Genomic DNA, 22,828 nt, shown 5'->3' on the forward strand with positions numbered 1-22,828 from the left:
TGGTCGCCCCCTCTGGGACAATTCATGCAGTGCCCACTGTCAAAGTTGAAGAGGGTTTAGGCGCCCATTTGAAATATATTTGAGTTTTTATTTCTGTATAAATTGTACAGTAAGATTAAGGAAAAATTCACAAACCTATATGTTTCAACAATTAACACAAACTAAGATAAACAAAGCTGCTGGTTACCACATTGAGAACAATGGCAGATGGACACTGAGCATTTAGACTAGAGGTTATCAGAAGATAACAAAGTGGTATTTACTTAGAAGTGTATGACTTTTTTCCCCCCAATCAGACTGCTCGTGGGTGGATGTGAGTTAAGCAGAATTGAAAATGTTGTCTCAGGTCTTCTAGTCAGATTATTGTAGATTGAGTCTACTTTAAACTGTGCCAAAGTCCTGTAATTATTCTCCCAAGTTTAAAGAGATCATAACGAGGAAGTAGCCTCTGCTATGATAGTACATCTTGGGTTGTACGTCACTTCAAATGTCAGTAGTGCACAAATATATATATATACCCATTATATTTATGATATTGACCCCTCACTTTTGAGGAAGATATAAGGTATTTGCTGTAAAAAGTTCTGAATCTGCATACAGAGCAGTACTACTTCTCACCATCATATCCCATAAAGTCAAGACAAAGAATACATGTCAGGACCTCAAGCCAAAACAGATCCAACCACAATCTTCAAATATTGTGCTCAGGGTCCTGAGATATCACCATAAATTCAGAATGAGGTTGATATCAGCAATGCACAACATTCATTGTTCACTCCCAACACCAAAAGAACATTACCAGGCATCAAGGCCGACTGAAATATTGCAGGCATTTCAGAATCGACCCAGTACAAGCAGCTCCATGCTCGTCTGCATCATTCCTGTGAACGAGACCAAATACAATATTCAGCATCTAAGAGCAAAACACATCCACGCACGAGCAGTCTGAAGAATAGTGCTCAGGGTTTGAGATGTCATCACCATAAATTAAGAATGATGTGTTGATAGTATCATCATTGCACAACTTACGCTCACGGGGCTACCAAACACTCAACAAACGTTGCTCCCATCCTCACCTTCAGTGGAGTCGTAGAAGATCAAAATGATTGTCTGAAAATGTAGTGGAGACACATTAGTTAACTATTTGTGCTTGTCTACACACAGAGCAAACGTGCACTCCAGATTTGTTGACTAAATCAAATGTAGAATAGTTGGCTTGTGTTAGCCCACAGACTAGGGCCGCCCCAACGTGCGGGTACAGCCAACTCTCGAGCAGGCACAGCTCTGCAGTAGGCCAGCATCAATAGCCACCAAAACAGTGTCAACTGAGCCAGGCCAAATGAGCAGAGCCTTCTTCTTCCAGCAGTGTAACACAGACAAGGCATGGGACTGGCCTGTACTGCTGACTACCGCTGGGGTACAGGAACTATTATCAAATCACTATATCATGATAATGTACCGTCTTAACAATCACTAACTGGTAAAAGGCACACAAGAAAACACCAATTACCTTGGATGGATTAGGTTACTCCCAACTGCAGTCCTCCCATGTGCGTTGATTTGAGTGGTGGTCCACTCTAAGGACAATTGAAAAAACAGTATGAGGTTTTGTTAATGTATTGCATAAATACTTTCACGTCACTCTTTAAACATTAGAACATTGATTGCAGTTTCAAACACTTCCTATAAGCAACCTTCCTTGGGCCTTGGCTTGAAACCACGTGCCACGTTAGCTAGTTAGCCTCGCATGTGAAACTAGCCAGTCATCCAGCTGCTCGGTATGGCTACGCAGGAAGCTAACGAACTTAGCTGGACAACCCATGACTTCGATAAATACTATAATATTCGTTTTAACGGAACAACCTAGCAGATATTGTTTAGCTAGCTTTCAAAACGATATGATAACAGGAGGACCGGTAGTTAAGCCCTGTCCGGACGGCATATAAATTACCTGAGGACCTCGGTAATATTGTTTTACCCTAGGACCCCAGTGATTTTAATGACCGATCCGGATGAAATAAAAACATCTCCATGCATGTTTGCGTTTCGGGTGCAAGCTGCCATTTAACACCACAGAAGAAGAAGCTGTTCCCGCTCTTTCGGAAAAGTACTTGTCAGACATGCCGCCTAAAACGCGACACTGGACCCGAGAGGAGACTTTATGTCTCATCTCAGTGTGGGGGGAACCACGCATCCAACGCCTTTTCGAGCAATCCATCCACAACCACAACATTTGGGATGAAATTTACAAGCAGGTCTGTGACAAATCTCCGTCGGTAAAGACGAGATTTGAAACGACGAAGTGCCGTGAAAGGATCGACTACCTAAAAAAGAAATACAGAGAAAGCATCAAGCACAACAGGAGAACCGGTTCAGACCCCATGTACTCTCAGTACTTCTCCGAAATCGATGCTGTTTCAATGGGTAAGTTAAACATTGTATATACTGTAAAATGGTAAACGTACCATGATGTTCATGTCCCAACCTCATCCACTTCCCACCTTTAGTTCCACATGTGGCCGCTAGAGTGCACCAAATCACTTATCTTCTATGTGCCTGCTTATCTAGTGCATTAAAGGTTATCCACGTATCTGCTATCAATACAGTCATCTTAAAAGCAATGTCAGTGATTTCTGCATGTGGGGGCATCAACTAAATGACAACAATGGAGCAAATTCATTTTTCAAGCAAATAGTACTTGATTTCTATGTCATATCTGTTTGACTCAAAGAATGACATCCCTGAGAATGGCATTTCTTTAAAAACAAGTTATTCATAATGTATTGACCAAGTTTAACACCCACATCGCCAAATTCCTGACTGCAAGCCCAGTAGAGCCCTCAGATCCCAAAGTAATATCCACTACTATTGCTATTAAATGTACTAGACCAGTTACTGCAACATAAACTATGACTATAGGTAATAATAGAAGTATTACTTATTTTGCTAAAAGCTACACAAATGAACCATGGTTCTGTTACTGTAAAGTAGCACTATTCATCCAGACATTCACAAGGACAGACAAACACACAACTGGGCAATACATGTTTCATCTAGCCATGTCCCTCCTCTCCTGACAACTGGCAAAGTCAAAGTGCTGAACAACACTTCAGTGATGGCCCAATAGAGAGCAGTACATAATTCTCTATTTGAGAGCCCTCACTTTCTACACAGCGTTTCTCTTTTGTCAGAGCAACTGTGGGATTTAGAGGTGACCAATGAGTGAGCGGGCTATGAAGCGGTCTCCGATGCAACATGATGATGGCAAGAACCATATTATAGTTCAAGAATTACCACAAAGGCTTGAGACATTACCATTTGTTTCATCTTATTTGATTGATTCAATTTTGGGCAATGGTGCAACTAAAGAGATAGGTCTTAAACCTTTCAAAGGGACTGAAATTGAATGCAACAAGTCCAACCAAAAGGGGATGATCCAAGAGAGTCATATCTCACCTGTGGAGTACAACCAACAAACACAAAGTTTCGAAGGAGAGGTCACAGTGGATACTCAGAAGGATCCACATATGAGAGGGACAGAAATAGTCTCAAATAGTAACCAAACAGGTGGACTCACAAACTCAAGAAAGCAACGACGCTATCGAACCACATTTACAAATCTTCAGCTGGAACAACTAGAGAGGGCTTTTCAGAAATCTCATTACCCTGACATTTTTGCAAGGTAATAACATTCATAACATTTCCTATCATTATTACATTATTAGTTGTGGTAGCCATTGTTGTTATTATTTGCAATAACATATAGCATATATGTTTAATCTTAAGGCCTGTTTTAGAGGAGAATTTGTCAAACATAGATCAACAAGTCTTTATTTCCATAGAGAAGAACTGGCAATGCGTCTGGGTTTGACAGAGGCAAGAATCCAGGTGCAGTTCCTTTTCAATCCTTTGTTTTTACCATTCATGTTAAAAGCTGGAAATCTTAACATGAATTTCAATGGGTATGTCATTTTTAAATAAAGCTGACTAAATGAGCATTAAAGTGGATTTATTCTGAATAAAGATTCATGGATGAAGAAGTTATGGATACCAATATGTGTACATATGATTGTGTCCAGGTGTGGTTCCAGAATCGCAGAGCCAAATGGCGTAAGAGTGAGAACGCTGGTGTGCTGTCCTCAGTACATGGGCTGGTCATACCTCATCCTCTGGGTCGGTACCTGGATGTTCCACTGCACCAGGTCTCATTGATGGAGCCAGGCTGGGGGGTTGCAGCCACAGCAATGGGAGCCCAACACACAGACCAAGTGAATGGCCCTGAATCTGTGGGCAGTCTGGATATAGGCACCCTGGCCTGGGCCTCGCTGTGTGGCCACCCTCTTATCCACCCCAACTTCAACAGGTAGATTTATCTTATTATTATTACACTTATTATATGATGTATTGTTCAGCCTGAGAGCAGAAAGATGTTGGGAGATAACTTTGTTTGCTAAATGTACTGTGGGGGATTGTTTGACCCTTTAGTTTAGACAGAGACTCAGCATATTTGACATTGTCATGAGCAGCAGAGATTTTAGAGACTTAAGTACACAACATGGCCACAGGATTAGGATAAGAAGTGAATGTGTGCCCCAAAAACATGAATTTACACAAATTGTCCAACTCTGATCGATTTTTTCATTTGTGAAAAAACGTATGTCGTATATGGGAAAATAAAAGCCATTTACACTTTACATTAACACATTAAGGTGCCTTTTATAAACAACAACAACAACAACAAAAATATATAAACTCTATAAGTGCCAGTTTAAACTGTATCAACTTCAAAGTGTTTCTTGAGTTTCATCCTTCTGCCTTTGAAGTTGGTTATTTCTCCAGTTTATGTGCATACGCATGGGTCAGAGTGTCTTTGGAGGACCGTACATTCTCCCGCCAAGTTTGTTTTTGATAAATTGCTAAGTTTATTGCAAAGTGGCGTACACAATTTTTGTGCATACGCAACGTTTATTAATGAGGCACCAGGATTTGAACCTGGGACCTCTTGCAGTCAAATGCTCTACCGCTGAGCTATACCCCCAATGATATGTCTTTCCTGAAATACAATGTGTTTTTCTGAGAACGTGTCAGTGTTAAAAGTCTGGTGCAAAAACGACACTTGTCTTACCCTCCCCTTACAGAGACATTCCAGTTAAAGGGGGCACATGTAGGATTGCACCTTTAAAGGTATAGTTCACTGTTGCACACTTTAGAGTCAGATGGTTCCTTCCCTTGACATCAGTCTATGGTCTGGAGACATTGTAATCCATGGTCCATAGTGATTGGGCAACGCAAAAAACATTTGTTGCCAAATCACCTCAAAGTAACTTCGAACAAAGTCAGAGAGTTTATCTGAGGTGATTTGGTCGCTAATATTTTATACTAATTCGTACAATTTATAATTAACTTCCATGTGACACGTCTATGTCCACTTAATTAACACATTTTTCATACAAACTGTTCATTTACGGTAGTTTTTCCCCCTTTGTAGGTTTTTAGCCCTGATGAATCCATTGGGTAACACTGCAACCCTGATGACCAAACCAGCCTGACCATCTCTAATCACAACCACCCTAGTTGACAGTTGAGAGGAGATCACTCAGCACTTCCCAGACCAAACACAACTCTTTTTTGGGGGGGGAAACACTCTAAAACAGTAACGTGGCATTGTTGTGTGCACCACGTCGATACCCACTAACAATTTGGGCAATGATATGTCAGCTGTATGCGATGTTTGTATCAGTATGTGTTGATGCGCCAATTTATAGTTTACTGTCAAAGTGTAAAGTCATACAAACCATTTGTTGGGGTTGGTAGGTGGAATATCATGTAATGTAAGTGTAATGTAACAGTAAAGTTTGCTTTGACAATAAAAACATTTAAAACTCTGGAGACATTAACTTATTATTTGGATCCCCAAACATTAGCTGTTTCAAACACTCCAACAATTGTCATTAGCATGAGTAATATGTTAAACAGTGTTAAACAGAGTTAAACAAGTAGCTAAACTTGACTCATCACTCTCTTATATTGTAATAGTTTCTGGTCGATCAAAACCTCCTTCTGTCATCTCAAAATATTAGCTCAAAAGCAATAGAGCACTTAATAAGGAACACCCGGATGAATTGGAGATGACTGGAAAAAGACTTCCGCCACAGGAGTCCATTAGCTCTATCCAAACAAAAGTAAGGATGGATTTCAGGAGCAACCTACCTGTCAACGAGAAACACGCAATAGGTAAACGATTGATCATAGCTTCAAAATGCCTGTTGATATCAGATGGGAATGATTTGACCAGTCTTATCTGTTGGCCGGACCACTTACCAGACAAACAACACACCTATTGTGAATTTGTGATGATCATTGTTCAACTGGCCATGAAGAGAAGAGCCATCAACATGTTTCATGGGTGAGGAGACAGCCGCTTACCACATCTTGACTCATTATCAAAATAAACGTCATCTGCCAACTCACCCTATCAGCTCCAACTGATATGGTCAGTGGTAGCTTTCCTACACGTGCCATATGGAAGTTTGGACTATTTGAAACGAATAGTGCATTTTATTGCTTTTGATTGTGGTTGTAAACATTGCCGGTGTGCTAAGTATTCAGTTAGTAGCGCAGGGAGAAATCTTATGGCTCTGATTTACCTATCATCTTAGGAGACAAAATAGAACCATCAAAAAGCAAATGATAAAATAGATAGATAGTGTGTACGCTATGTGCACCACATAAAACAAAGGTTGTAGCTGCTGCAATTAGTTCTTCTCATACATATACTGTATAAATACCAGTATAGCATTTCCTCTAATGATGCATACACCACATCAATTCCAACCATCAACTCATTCAGCACAGGTTGAAGAAAGTGTGGGTGCATCAGTATCTGTTGGAAGAGGGCAAGATGATCACAAAAGGGTTCCTTCCTCTACAAGACTTCAATGTTCCTCGCTATCACTCCAGGGACATGAGAAGCTTTATAGTCAACTACATGACTGACATCACCTATTCGATGTCACATTAGTTGTTTATTACTGTAATGCATACCATTCCTCATCTGAATCCTTGATTTTATTAATGACACTTTTACAGTTTACACATGACACATTTTTTGTGCATTACAATATGTAAATATGAATTTGCTTGGAAGCCAGTGATTACATCAGGCTCAGAATCATTTGGAACAATGATTAAATCATTGGTGCAACAGTATACAAGTACAAATTGCACTCAGGACTTAACAATGGTCCCATGGCACCTGGCAGAGATTCCCAGACCTGGCTGCCTGATACGACAGAGAATGGTCACCCTATGGTTCTTGCTTATTGGGCAATGGCCAGTCTGTCTGGATGTTAATTACAATGAAATGTGCACTGCTGCCAATTATCTTCAAGGGTTACTTCAAACCCTCAAATCAAAAAGTATGGAAATAGAATAATGTGATCAAGTTGCCAGACCACATTCCCAGTGCAGACAAAAGTACCAAAACAGGGTCCAAGAACTCGGATTATTTTCTTTTTCTTTCTAAATCTAAATACACATTTAAACGATGTATTAGTTATTTTATCCTCTTACTAATCAAGTTTTATTACAGTTTTTCCCAATTGCTAAAACACAAAAGCCAATTCTCTAAACCAAATGACCAGTTCTCTAAACACATTTAATAAAACTAGCTCCCATTTGCCAAAACCATAAACACATTTCACATGAAGACACAATTCACAAAACACAATCCTCCTTTTCTCATAAATCTAAACACATTTTGTCTTGCTAAAACACAAGTTGCAAAAAACTCTGCTCAAATTCTCAAATTAAAGCTCATGTGATGCAAAATGCTTGCCACAGTCAGCAAAATGTGAACACAATGAACACACCTAGCTTCATTCATTAAACATAACGACTCAAAATTTAAGACACTTGTTGCAAATGATTGTGGTGTGTGTGTGTGTGTGTGTGTGGTATAGTTCAATAAAAAAATAAAAAAAACATCACACCCTGAACATTGTTTTCAGTGAGTATTGTTGTGTGTAATGGATCCTCTGTAGTGTTTGCATTGAGTTGTGATACAGTACAGTAGTGTACATGTTACGTGGGAATACGGTACATGTGGGAAAACTAGGGTTAGGGTTAGGGTTAGACATGCCAGCATGTACCAAGTCACCCTAGCACCTAACCCTAACCCTAGTTTTCCCACATGTACCGTATTCCCACATGTACCGTAAGGATTCTTAATAGGACTGGTTGTTAAAATCCCTAAATATTCAGCACAACAATTGAGTGGAGTTGGAGATGTCCTCTTGGGTGGAGTGGAATTTGGCAATGATCACGTGGTGCCACCAGTACGACACATCTTCAGTTGTGGTCCCCGACCTCATTGGGTGTTTCGGCCAGTTATCACAAGACACCCTCTGCCGAGGTTGGCCCACCACAGGCTGATCAGGCCTGGGTGTGTGTCGCACGGTGGCACCACGTGGTCATTTGGGAGCCCATGTTGGGTCCCTACGTTTCAGCCACAGCCAGTGACTGCTCCGTTCTGCTGCAGTGGACAGTTCTCTGATTGCCTTCCGTTGGGCCTGTCCTCTGATCCCTACTGCCCTCAGGAGCCTTGTGGTGGAGCTGGCTACAAAGCCTCTGCAGCCCACCTCCACTGGCCACACCTTCACGTTCCAGCCCCGCCCCTCTGCTTCGACTGCTAAGTTGGCATACCGCAGCCTCTTCCGTTCGAATGCCTCATCGATGGCCTCCTCCCATGGGACCGTCAGTTCTACGATGAAGACACGCCGGCAGGACTTGGACCAGAGGACTAGGTCTGGGCGCAGGTTGGTCGCTGCAATTTCGGGTGGGAAGGTGAGCCTCTGGCTGAGGTCTACCCGCATTTCCCAATCCCGGGCTGCGTTCAGGGGGCCTGAGTCTGGAGGTGATGGCTTGGTCCTCTGTTTCTCCCCTTCCCGGATGAAGGTTGTTTTCCGTGGAAAGGTAGTCTGGGCATTTAGAGGCATGGCGTTGGTGGTTACCCTCTTGTGCTCAAGTTCGGCAGCCAAGCACTTTAGCACTTGGTTGTGGCGCCAGGTGTATCTTCCTTGAGTTAGACTGGTCTTGCAACCCACCAAGATGTGTTTGAGGGTTGCTGGGGCTGCACACTGGAGACAGGCTGGGTCCTCTCCGTACCAGAGATGTAGGTTGGTAGGAGAGGGCAGGACATCATATGTGGCTCTGATGATGAAACTTAGCCTATTAGACTCCATGCTCCACAGCTCGTTCCACGTGATTTTCCTCCTCTCCACGCTCTCCCACTTCATCCAGCGGCCTTGCTGGGCTTGGGAGACTGCCTTGGCGCACCTGGCTGCTTCCTCCTGGTGGCGCACCTCCTCAACCACCATCTTCCGCCGTTCGGTTGGAGTAGCCTTTTGCCATGTGGGTGTTGTTGTTTCCAAGCCAAGGCCCCCTCTGCCATGTTGGACATGCCCCACTATATCCCGGTGTCTGAGGGCGTAACATACATACTGTATTTTCTGTAGATTTACATACTGTTCATATGAAACACACAAATCTATGAATGCCCAATACTCTACAGTGATATATTCTGAGAACAGATACTGTAAGGTTTCTAAAAATGTGCTTTGGCAGTTGTGAAAAAAAAAAGAACATTCTCACACACTGAACATTGTGTTTTCAGTTGTTTTGTTGTAGTCTGTAATGATGCATTAGTGTTTACATTTTTGCAGGCTTTGAGCAGCTGTTTTGGTGTGAAAGTTTGAGTTTTGAAGAGAGAAGGTGTGGTTTTGTTTATGTAGCTTTAGAAAAGTGTGTTGTGTTTAGAGTTTTGGGAAAATGGAGGTAAGTTTTGTGAATGTGTTTTAGCAATTGTGAAAAACTGTAATTCTGTGGCCAATGCTTTTGCTGAGTGGTCGGAATCTCCATTCTAGTGGATGTAATAAAAATTATATGGAACATCTATCACCATTACTGTCAAGCTGTACATTCTCTATATAGCGTTGATGTAGCTAAGCAAACACATTGCTAATGTACCCTGGCCAGACACCAAACTAATCACAGATCTATTCAACTCAGTTTGTGTACACACCATCTTCCCCTTGCATAACTGCAGTTTATACCTGTAATGTATTTATTCTAGCTAATGCACTACCTATTGACCTTCAGTCTCTGATAATAGAGGAAATTGATTCGCAATGAAGCTAAAATGATGTGCATATGCAGTGCTGTATACTGTTCCACATCATACCTTGAACCACTGTGTAAACACAAATATAATGATTAGAATTGTACAGTTGTCATTCCCCAAAACAGAAACAGAGTTAATGTGTACTACTTCAGGTCTATCACTATCACAGGTCTATCTATGGACACATTCAGATTTGAAGATACACTTTTAGTTTAGCAAACATATTTTACTAATATCATTGTCACGAAAGAATACAGGTTTTTGAGGCATCTCTGAGGTACCAAATCGGATGAGGCAGGTTGGAGGGCACTGCCCCCTTGTGGACATTTGTATCTCCAATTTGAAGTTGCAAAACCGTAAACATTTAAAATAACTATGACTGATTTACTAATTTTGATGGAGAAATTACAAAGAATTGGCCTAATATAATTAAGTAGTATATTGCCATGAATATGCACAAAGGAAATTCTTCTAGTTGTCAAGTTTTATTGAAGAAAATGAAGGGTAAATCAAGTAGAAAATCTGTTCACCGATGTTCGGTGAAACTTAATAATAATCATAAACAAAAAGATGATGCATCACTGGCAATTTATTTATCACTATGTTGAGTTACATTTCTATTGAGTGGATCACAAGAGTAATTGCATTCCTTTATGCTGGTCCTGTTTCACTATATTTCCAACTAAATAAGACATTGTTCTCATACAGAACTACTTCAAATTGGACTTCCAAGACATCTGCATTATAGTCCTGATCTTGGTCCTTTAACCTATTTTCTGAATCAATGGTACAATATATACAGAAATAGTTCTGTTTCATGGCTGTTCCTTTTTCCAAAATAAAGATCTACACCATCTAATATGTTTTCATAATTACTTTAAGTTTTTACTTTATACAGGAGAAAATACAAGGCGAAGAATACAGATGATAAAGCATCTTTAGGTAAATACATTTCCTAATGTACATCAGTTAGTGTTAAATGTTCAAGTTGAAAGATTAATGATGTCCACAGGATAGGGTTCACCACAATATCCAAGGAGAGTGAGCCAAGATGTCAGAAAAGAAACCTTCCCATTCAAGACAAATGCAGTCATGCAATTCAGTGGCATTCAATACCTCCCATGCACAGCTAGAATGGTCATCTGCATTTCACATTTCATCCACTGTCTAATGCCATCCTTAACCTTAGCCCCCACCCCCATGCACAAAACACAAACACAAGGAAAATAAGAATATAAAACCAAGGAAATATTTATGTGACTCACAAATCAGACTTGTGACAGTGCTGGATACAATGTTTCAGACTTTGTGCGTCTCAAAAATGACTTGAACAACATCCAGACAAAAGCAATTGTCTGCATTTCTGTTATGAGGCACACGTTTAAGCTTTGTATGTTTTTGATTACCACTCACAGTCCCAATTGTGGTGATGACCGTATATAGAATTCAAATTCAGAAACAAATTGCGCCTAAGACTTTTAACAAAGGGAGAAACTTTAAGCAAATACTGTTCTTTATTATTTACTGCTTTTATCTACAAAAGAACAACATTAACAAGCCATTTAAATACATTGAAGCCTTTAAAAATCATAATGTCAACTGTTAATTCACCATAATGCAGATGGTGATGACTTCACATGCAGAGATTCAGTGTTCCCTCTATGCCTTTAAGGTGACATGAACCACACAGGGCTGTGAATCTTACATTGGTATTTTTACTTGAATACTTCTATTCAATAGTGCCCAGTGCTTTTTACCTTTATGCAGGGGGCTATTTGTACAATGAAATTAACTGCATCTAGCAATAAACAAATAAACACTTCATTTTCTCAAAAATTCATAAGCTTTAATTTAAGAATTCTGTGCAGGTGTCCAGAATAGACAGAATTACAACTCTAGAACAATTCCAATAGGGCAGCTTTGCTTAGGGGTGGATGGGGCTCTGGTCTGGGATAAGGGACCACCTGTCAGTGGTGGTTCTGAGGCTTAGAGGGAACACTGAGTCATTCACTCTGGTCACATCAAGACGTCAACGTCGTCTCCGCGGTCCTCCTCCTCGGTCACCCGGAGGGAGAGCACCTCTTCGTTGAGAAACAGGCCGCTCAGCCTCTCCTTGCGGGCTTGCCTCTGCTCCTTCAGCTGTCTCTTGCGCAGGGCCTTCTGTTGCAGCTTCCTCTGCTTGGACCGTTTCTGTAGAAGATGCAAAATCAACACGTGACCAATTAAGTAATAGAAACAGAACAGAACAAAATATATAACATATATCAAAGAGTACAGAAGTTAACGCAAGTAATTCTCAAGTGTAGTGAAATAGATGGGTCAAATTTATTTAAGTAGGGCTGCAACTACTTTTGAAGTAGAGTATTTTGTAGAATCGAATAAATATATATGTAGAATCAAAATTATATGGAGAACCAAGTCTGTCAAAATTAACAATAAATATATAGATAAATAAATAAATGAATGAATGAATAAATACCTACATTAATACACACAGTAATAAGGAAATAAATAAATACAATTTGAAATTAATAAATAAATACACAGTAATTATTTATTTATTATTTTACACATTCATTTCTGTATATATTTATTTCCTGATGTATTTATTCCCCTATTCATTCCCATGTAATTGATTTTGGTATTACATTTATTCTTTCTTTTATTCCCTCATTCACACATTTCAGTATATATTCTTTTCCACATTCATTCTTTCCCCGATCATCAGATCTGTATGCAAATATAGGGGTGTATCGTGCATGTCGTCCACGGCCCTACGCATTTTTATTGGTTGATACCGCACGTGCTGTGGCGAAAGCGACGCAGTCTTGTCTCAGTTACCACCACAGAAGGGAAGAGCGTCTATAGCCCCTTTCACACATAACATACATAGTTCTCTGTAATTCCATGGAATCCCAAGCTGTGCCGACCAGGCATTTTCGCTGTTCACACGAGCCAAATGCCGTTATATTGCAGTGTTGCTCCCTTTCACACATGTCGGCGATTCCCTGGTTACGCGATCTACTAGAACTGGAGCGGGACGGGCGTGTGGGACTGTATGATATGGCAGATGTGCGGTGGTCTCGTGTTCTCCCATACTGTGCTTATGGACTAGTATAGTATGTTTATATATTTATATCAACAGTAATCAAGTGCTTTAGTTGGCGAGCGCACTTGGTGATGGTAAGCACTCGTAATGAATAGGGGAATAAATACATCAGGAAATAAATATATACATAAATGAATGTGTAAAAGAATAAATCAATATAAGTATAATTACAGTGTGTATTAATTTATTAATTAATTTATTCATTCAGAAACGAAAATAATGTTTATCTCAATATCACCATGATTCGTAAAAGACTTAATACAATTCTCAGATGATCCTCTCTTCAACAGTGGCTATGATAATGTATGCATTTCAGAGAGCATGTGTGAAAGCAAGCCAAAAATGACAATCGATCAATTTTCTTCGATTTGGATAATCATTGGAGCCCAAAATGTAAGTTCCACCTAAACATTAAGACACTTTTCAGATCCTTGTAAACTACAGAAACCGTGCCGATATATACGCCTCATACCTTGGAGTCACGGATGCGCTCTGCAGCACTGGACAGGTTGCCGTCGCTATGGGCGCGGCTGATATTGGCAGCGCTGCAGTTGGAGGCGGAGGCAGAGCCTGTGGACCCGGTGGAGCTGCTGGCGCTGCTGACCATGCTGGCGTTACTGCTGCTGGCCCCGCTCACCCCGCTGGTGCTGGCGCTGCTGTGGCCACTCCGCTTCCAGCTGTCCCTGGTGCTGCTGGGGCGCTGCCGCGGGCTGTGCTCTCGGATATAGCTCCTCACCTAGTTGGCAGGAAAGACAGTGAGCAAGCCTTGTGCGAGGCAGGGTCACACAAGTTAGAATGACCCATACGGACTGGAGCCCATCTCCTGTTTCTATAGCATGAGGCAGTTTGATGAACAAGTACAGCTACTCCTTAGTGCCAAGCGGAGAGGATGGTCATATATATATATATATATATATATTTTTTTTTTTTTTTTTTTTTTTTTTTGAACTTAGTTTTTATTTCAGTTTCAACAACTTGTACAATCATGTCATGTTTTGTCTACAATTCTTTCCATTCTTATAGCTGTACACATATGGTCCATGGATGAGGTTCAAAGCATGACACACAAAGCAAAAAAGAGCGATCAACAAAAACATTTAGATGTCAATGACGGAATAAAATTAAAGATTTTGAAAAGAAAGAAAGAAAAAGGGTAGGGTCGGGGGGGGTTGGGTCAGGTGGGGGTTGTGTATGTGTGTGTGTGTGTGTGTGTGTGTGTGTGTATGTGTGTGTGTGAATGCAATGCAGGCATATATCTATGTGTAGTGATATGAGGTGAGTCTAGAATACAGAAATATACGAGTCGAGATGTGTGGAGGGGTTCACTGTATTAATATGGACATAACCGGGCTCCATCTTTTAATAAATAGATGTTTCTGGAGTCTCAGAGTGTATGTTATTTGTTCCATCTGGTAGATTTCCCATACTTTCTCTGTCCACATATTGTATGTAGGGGGGTCTGGTTTTAACCACTTAATTGTAATGCATTTAATTGCTGCCGTTAGTAATATTTGTAAGAGATATATTCTTGCCCTTCCATCAATGCCTTCAGGTATAACTCCCAGTAGTGCCATCTTTGGATCTTTGGTAAATTTTTGGTGGAATACTGCTTCAAGGGCCTCAAACACCTCTTCCCAAAATGTTCTCAATTTGGGGCATGACCAGAATATGTGGGTGTGGTTGCCAATTTGCGTACTGCAATTTCTCCAACATTTATTTGAGTGTGTTGGGCCCATTTTAGCCATTATTTCTGGGGTTCTAAAGAATCTCATAACCACTTTCCATTTGAATTCCCTCCATGTATTTGAATTGGTCACTAAGTGTGCTTCAGTGCATATTTCCTCCCATATGTCCTGTGATATGTCAGTATTCATTTCAGTTTCCCATCTCTCTTTCCTCTGTAGTGTATTATTCAAATCCATGGATAGAAACCTTTGGTAAAGGTCACCTATAATTTTCTTATTCTCGTTTCCTTTTTGCAGCTTTATCAAGAACTCTTCGATTTCAGTGGGCTCCAAGACTTTATTCCATTCTCTATGTTTTGTTAGGAAGCTTCTTAATTGTAGATATCTGAAAAAGTCTGTGTTAGGGAGCCTAAATTCCTCTCTTAACTGTTCAAATGATTTAAGGCTACCGTCTTTATGGAGTTGGTGCAAGTTAGTAAGTCCATGATCCGACCAATTTCTAAACCCTATATCTGTATTGGAGGGTTCGAAATTTTTCATAAGACCAATATTGGATAATGCTGAGATTGCTTTAGGTAAGCCAAATGACAGTTTTATTTTCCTCCAAATCTTTAGTGTGACTCTGGTCCATTCACCTAGTTGAGTTTCCTTTAGAGGGACATCTATGAAAGGCAAGGTCTGTAAGGGCATCGAACATAAACTTTTTTCAATGTCGAGCCATCGTGTATATGAAGAGTCTTGGATCCATGCTGTTAGAGGCTTTAGCTGGGCCGCCCAGAAGTAGTATCTTAGGTTTGGGAGTTTCAGCCCACCATATGGTTTAGATAGTTGTAGTGTTTTAAGTCTGATTCTTGGGCGCCTTCCTTGCCATATGAATTTGGAGATGAGTCTATCCCACTTATCAAATGTGGATTTGGGGATATCGATGGGTAGCATCTGGAACAGGTATAGAAGCCTAGGCAGCACATTCATGCGTACACTCTCAATACGGCCCAATAGAGACAGGGGAAGTGTTGACCAGCGGTCTAGATCTTTACTGATATTTTGGATTATGCTTTTGTAATTTGCATCACTTAGGTTTTCTAACAATGAGGGGATTTGAATGCCAAGATATTTAATACCATCCTTGGGCCATTTAAACTCACTCTGGATTTTGATAGTTTGTGGAATTCTACCTCCTATGTCCATAGCCATTGTTTTATCAACATTCACTTTATAACCCGAGAAGTATCCATAGTTGGAAATAAGATCTTTTAGGCGTGGGATTGTTGTTGCAGGTTCAGTTAGATAAAGAAGCACGTCATCTGCATACAATGATAATTTATGTTGTTCCTCATTTATTGTCAGTCCCTTTATGTTGTCGTCGTCTCTAATGAGCTGTGCCAGTGGTTCAATACTGATATCAAACAGCAGGGGCGACAAAGAGCACCCCTGCCTGCAACCCCGTTCTAGAGTAAATCGGTCCGACAGAAATCCATTCACTTTTACAGCAGCTTGTGGATTTGAATATAGTGTTTGAATCCATTTTATAAAATTGGGGCCAAATTTGAGTCGTTTTAGAGTTTGAAATAGGTATTGCCAAGATACTCGATCGAATGCCTTCTGGGCATCGAGGGATAATATCATTGCTTCTTCCTCCTTAACTTTAGGGTGAGTCATAATATTTAGTAATCTTCTTATGTTGTCCCCGTAGTATCTTCCCTTTATAAACCCGGTCTGATCGGGGTGGATAACTTGTGTGATAATTTTATTGACGCGTCTTGCTAGGATGGCTGTTAATATACGTAGGTCGGTGCATAAAAGTGAGATGGGTCTGTATGATTGGCATTGGGTGGGGTCCTTGCCCTCTTTATGTATTACTACTATTGTTGCGTCCCTCCATGAGGGGGCCGTGGTTCCAGATTGCAATGTATGGTGGTATGCTTTTAGCAATAAGGGACATACTGTCTCTTTAAATGTTTTATAGAATTCATTACTAAACCCATCCGGTCCAGGACTTTTATTGTTTTTTAGTGTAGAGATCACTTCTTGTATTTCCCATTCTTCAATTGGTTCATCTAGTTCTTTTGCCATAGGTTCAGATAGCTCTTTTAGTTTGATGTCTTTCAGAAATGCTGTCAATTCATTATCATCTGTGCAGGTGTCCGTATTTTTGTAAAGAGATTTATAAAATTCTGCAAAAGACCTTGAGATTTCATCAGGTTTTGTGAGAGTCGAGTTATGAGTTTTTAATTTCTGTACTATATTCGATGATTGTTGTTTTTTTAGTCTTAGTGCTAATAATCTACTTGCTCTGTTTCCATTTTCATAATATTTTTGGTTGGTAAACCTTAAATTGCCCTCAATCTTTTCAGTGATTAGGCTATTTAGATCCCTGCGTGCTTGTTTGAGAGCATTAAGTAGATTGGAGGTTGGTGTTCTTTTATGCTGTTGTTCAAGCAGCCTTATTTTATCCTCTAATTCTCCTTGTTTTGCTTCTCTATTCTTTTTTTTCGCGCTCGCGTATGAGATAATGCGACCTCTAATGTATGCCTTAGCACAGTCCCATAGGATGAGAGGTGATATTTCAGGTGAGTCGTTAGTTTCTAGGTAATACTTTAGTTCAGTTGTTACAAATGTGATAAATTCCTCATCATTTAGAAGTGATGTATTTAATCTCCATTGTTTGGTTTTTGGCCTGTGACCTATGTTCCATGATAATGCAAGAGGTGCATGATCAGATAGAGTAATTGGTAAGATCTTTATGTCTTCTATCCTGTGTAGTTCTGCTTTGGGTGTAAAGAAATAATAAATTCTCGAATAAGATGAATGTCTGTGCGAGTAGAAAGTAAAATCTCTTCCTTTAGGGAATCTGCTTCTCCAGACGTCCACTAGGCCTGATTCTATCGACAAGTGTTTAAGCATTCTGCTCATTCTAGAAGTGGGAGTTTTGGAGGTAGGTTGTCTATCCATTAGCTGGGACATAACACAGTTGAAGTCTCCTCCCAACAGTAGGATACCGGAGCTGTGTTGTATTGCTGTGTTAATGACTGTGCTAATGAAGCCAGGCTCATCCTCATTTGGAGCATATATGTTCATGAGGGATACATGTATCCCATCTATAGATCCATTCACTAAAATGAATCTTCCCTCAATGTCCTTGTGGACCGTTGTTGGTGTAAAGTTAACCTGCCTATGTATCAATATAGCCACTCCTCTCTTTCTACCTGACTGATGTGATGAGTAGAACACGCTGTCTGCCCAGGATTTCTTTAGTTTCTCATGTTCCATATCTGACAGGTGGGTCTCCTGTAGGAATGCTATCTGACAGTTGGCTCTTTTTAGCTGATTAAGGATTTTCTTTCGTTTTATAGGATTGTGGAGGCCTTTAACGTTATAGCTTATAACCTTAAGTGATCCCATGGTTCAGAGTAAGAATTAGGGAGGATCTTAATTTTACCTGTAGGCATGGTGATGGCAAGGATAGGCACATGAATAGGAGAAGATTGTGAACTGCATGTAGTACAGTGTCTATGTGTGTGATTGTGTGAGTGTGGGTGTGTGGATATATGAGGGGTGGGTATGGGTAGGAGGTGTGGGGGAGTTGGGGAGTACATATAAGGGAAAAAACCAAAATAATGCAAGAGAAAACAAAATACATAAACATACACGTTGCTCTTATTCTTCCGGTATGATCCCTGTGGAACAGTGGGATCTGAACATAGAAATAAAAATGAAAAATCCGGACACTCAACCGACATGAGTGTCTGGACAGACTGTTGGGACATGGTCCCAGGCTGCGAGTCTGAACAGGCAGCTGTGCGAACAACCTTTAAGAGGGTTCGCCTTTGCTTGGTTATAGTACCAAACAGAATAGCTAGGAGTAGTTTGTTAACATTTCAGGCTCCCGTCGAACCTTGAGGTAAAACAAAAGGAGGGTGAAAACCCCCTAACCTTAATTTCGACATTGTCGAATATATTTTACATTGTATATGTGCATATAAAGAAATAAGAGTAATAATAATGATGTCTAGAGGCAGAAATAAATAAAAGGATCGGAGAGAAGCATTAACGCAGTGGAAATTAAGAAACAAATAAAAACAGTCTCCTGGTCAGGTAATTTTAACTTCTCTGCCCCTTATGAATAAACAGATAGATTATTTCCCCCTTGGGGTAAGTTTTAAATTGAACTAACATATGTCCAGTCTCCTTCAACACTTGCATATAAACTGCTGTGAAGAACTACAATAACAACAAAGGGGTGGCATTGACGATGGTAATATATTTAAGCAGATATCGTCCCGTCAAAGTTGGTCTTGTAATGCCACTGAGACCCACTGGTCTGTGGCTGGGGGAGACCTACCCTGGACCTGTTGCCGGCATGACGTTCTTCTTAACGTAGTCCATCGCTTTGTCTGCATCTGTGAATTCCTTTTCTTCTCCGTTGTGTGTGATGCGGAGTCGGGCTGGAAACAGTATACCATACCGAATGCCCTGACGGTTGCGCAGCAGCTTCCTGACCTCCGTGAACGCAGCCCTGGCCCTGGCGACGTTGGCAGCATAATCCGGAAAGATGGCGATGGTCTGCCCGTTGACCCGGAGAGGGGCTCGAGTGCGTGCACAGCTCAGCACCTCGACGCAGTCCTGGTAGTAATGGAGTTTAGCAATGATGGCGCGTGGTTTCCCATCCGGTCCCCTCGGAGCCAGGGTTCTGTGTGAACGATCCACAAGCACATCTCTATCCAATTGTAGTGCTTCCTTCAGTAGTTTCGAGACCGATGCAGTAGAGCATGATCCATTCGTCTCGGCCACCCCTAGTATTCTGATGTTGCATCTCCTCATTCTTCCCTCCATGTCGTCGCATCTCTCTCTGAGCCCGGTTACCTCTGCTTTCAAGCCCGTCACCGTAGTCCGCAGGTCCACCACCTCGTCCGACCACGTTGACAGGCCGCCCTCCACCTCCGTGATTGTAGCCTTTATTTGGTCAATCTCAGACTTAACCGCCGCCGTATTGTTAACGATTTCCGATCTTACTTTTTGAAGTTCACTTTTAATATAGTTGAAATCTTCGGCTAGTGCATTTTTAATCTCTGTCTTTATCACCTCGGCAATGTCGGATTTCAGCGAGAGAAGGATCTCTGTTTTCAGCGCTACAGCGTCCATCACTGGGCTGTCTGTCCGGGGCGGAACCGTCTGAGCCGGGGTAGCTGTGGGACTCGGCGTCGCGGTCGCTTTTGGCCTAGTAGTGGACGGAGTGTACTTATATTTGCGCAGATTTGCAGCCATTGACCCCTAAATACACAGACTTTTGATTTTAGGAATATGTTAGAGACAGGTTTCCCAGTATTTCGTAATGTAGAAAGCTTATTAAATTAAATAAAACAAAAGTCCGACGGGAGCTCAAGCGAAACACGTTCTACTCCATTGCCCGCCCACCGGAAGTCATATTTTTTTTTTTTTAATGTCTTTTGTTATGATACAGTCGGGTAATCGATCCTGCAATCTTCCGATCTCAGAGCGGGCACTAAGCACAATGCCGCTGAGTCAGTTCACCTGTTGTAGAGGAGTGTTACAGGGCACAGTCAGACAACTTGCACAGAAGAATGCTTAGCTAGACTTCTAGACTTGTTTGGTTGGCACAATTTAGCTAAATCTGTGTTCTTATTGGGCAAAGACAGACACTTGGCAACAGCCTGGTAATCATAACCACTATTTTCTCCAATAGAGGAGGCCTCTATGGACTTACCTGTTTCAGTTTCTCATCTGTCAGGCAGTTGAGCTCAATGATGAACTCGCTGTCTGTGGGGGATATCTGAGCGCATGGGTCAATTATCTTGATGATGTCCAACTGCTCTCGTAGTCCCATCTCAGTGCTGACTTTACGGCTTAGATATTCTATATACTCCACCTGAAATAGGAGACAAAATATGTCACATAACTGAATGTCCCTGACAGTAGATATTTCTAGGTTTTTCTCAAAATAGCTGCTTGACAATTCTGGGCTTGAGAGACTCTTGCAATACCTGCTCATCATTGGTCATGGCACTCCAGGGGAGCTCATCCAAATTTCTATGTGGTTTGGTCTTCCTCTTGGAGGAAAGGCATGGTGAGCTGGGAACACTGGGTATGATGTCAGAGAGGACGTCACTTCCGCTAGCTATGTCACTTCCTGGTAACTGAAAGGAAAACATTGTCATTTCCCAAAATGGAACAAATAAAAATATATAGAAATCGTGCTGTGCTCAACTTATTATATATATAATATCAAAGTGCAGGGAAGTCATGTGATAAAGGCAAAACACAAACATATCTTACACTTTGAGTTGGAAATTTGGCCTGCTTTTTAACTGTTACCACATACCTGCCACTCAAACTCACTGTCTGACCAGTCCCAGTAAGTGCTGATGGAGGAGGACACATCACTACAGACGCTGCCCTCTGGAAACAGGTCAAAGGAGGTAAACTCCTGGTCGTCCAAAAGAGAGTAACAGTCATCCTGGTCCCCCACTGATACAGAGGAGAAGAGCTCCTCACTGCATTCTGAGCTTGCCACACTCGTTCCACAGGAGGTGAGGTTCCATCTGAAAAAACATCAATGTATGGCATTGGGGGTATGGTAGTGTACACTGAGGAATGTCCATTCTGTGTAAAGCTGTCATGCTAAATGTCATCGGTTAAAGAAATGTCACCTTCGACCTTACCTGTTGGTTTGGAAGCGGCGCAGAGGGTCTGTCCGATGACAGGATGACAGCTGACAGCCAAAGTCACTTACATCCAACGTGCCCGCCTCACTGAAGTTCCCTCGCTGTGAAAGCAGTGGAAAGGGATCCTCGGGGGCGAGGAACTTTTCATAAAGAGCTTCTGACATGTTTAATGTCCTAACCTGCGAAAATAGTGACCAGTGCAATGTCATGAGTGGCGCAGTCTTAACCAATGGCACAACAAATCCGGAACGCACGCAGGCTACGTTCTTAAAAATGTCAGATCGCGACTTTGTTTGGATGGTGGTCACGAACTGCATAACATGCTACTTAAACCACATAGCAACATGGATGGTATAGCTCGAGTTGCATAACGTAGTGCATCAACAGCTAAAATCAAAATATTACAGAGGGGAAGTGGTTAACAGCGATCTTGTATCAGATTAGATTATGATTGTATAGAGTATTAAGATAAAAACAAAAACAGTCTCTAGCAGGGAGGTACACATAGCAGGTCGATAACATTCATAAGCAGTAAATAGTCATAGTAGCTAGGTAAGTAAGTAGCATCAAGGCGACTTTACTATCCAACCATCTCATCACTTCCACTATTGCTAGTACTACTACTGCAACCACCACAAAACATAAAACCTGAACAATTGTCACAGGTCAAACATATGACGCTTTGTTTCGACTGCAGTAGACGGCAAGTTACAGAGCAAACCATGCTAGCTAGCTAGCTAACCCGAAGGCATCCGTCAAGGCCTGGCTACGTCACACGCCAGCCAGCCTGAGAGTGACTAGTAGCTAGCGTTAGCGTGCCAAAGCCACGGTGTAAGAACTGTCAAGGCAAGCGAGGTAGCTCGTTGGATAAATACATTTACTTCCACAAAGTAATGACTAGCGTGATATCTTTTTACGTAGAAGTTGTTGACGAAGCAACAAACCTACCGTTGTTCAGAAAATAAGACTTCTCGCTTCCTCCATTTGCAAATCCTTCTCGCCGAGCTTTTGACAACACAACTCCTCCGCCGCCACGCAGACGTCACGGCGACACGTTTTCTTTAAGCTACAGCGCCCCTTACCGACCACCGAGGGGAACCACAGGCGCTACCTAACATGTGACATGGGTCACGGAGAAGCACGTGATTTCCCGGAAGTTCTCTGACAAATC

General features: G+C 41.4%; 1 protein-coding gene across 1 annotated transcript; it reads right to left on the reverse strand.

Annotated features, from left to right (window-relative positions):
- Positions 1-11,039: 11,039 nt before the first annotated feature.
- Positions 11,040-22,693, reverse strand: fam199x (family with sequence similarity 199, X-linked). The gene is made up of 7 exons (XM_080525484.1): positions 22,606-22,693; positions 21,655-21,836; positions 21,315-21,534; positions 20,977-21,129; positions 20,700-20,861; positions 13,762-14,025; positions 11,040-12,370 (listed from the first exon to the last, which is right to left on the reverse strand). The coding sequence occupies exons 2-7, from the start codon at positions 21,819-21,821 to the stop codon at positions 12,197-12,199; spliced, it is 1,140 nt and encodes a 379-aa protein (XP_080381610.1). The 5' UTR covers positions 21,822-21,836; positions 22,606-22,693; the 3' UTR covers positions 11,040-12,196.
- Positions 22,694-22,828: the final 135 nt, after the last annotated feature.

This window comes from Nansenia antarctica, assembly GCF_963989245.1.
Source record: "Nansenia antarctica genome assembly, chromosome: 3".
Lineage (NCBI taxonomy): Eukaryota > Metazoa > Chordata > Actinopteri > Argentiniformes > Microstomatidae > Nansenia > Nansenia antarctica.

Bases quoted from the DNA above. Each gene is read 5' to 3' on its own strand.
- fam199x (XM_080525484.1), bottom strand. From the start codon at position 21,821: ATGTCAGAAGCTCTTTATGAAAAGTTCCTCGCCCCCGAGGATCCCTTT. The intron at 21,130-21,314 runs GTATGTGGTAAC...TTTTCCTTTCAG, and splicing joins ACAGTGAGTTTGAGTGGCAG to TTACCAGGAAGTGACATAGC. The intron at 12,371-13,761 runs GTATGAGGCGTA...CATCTTCTACAG, and splicing joins AGCGCATCCGTGACTCCAAG to AAACGGTCCAAGCAGAGGAA.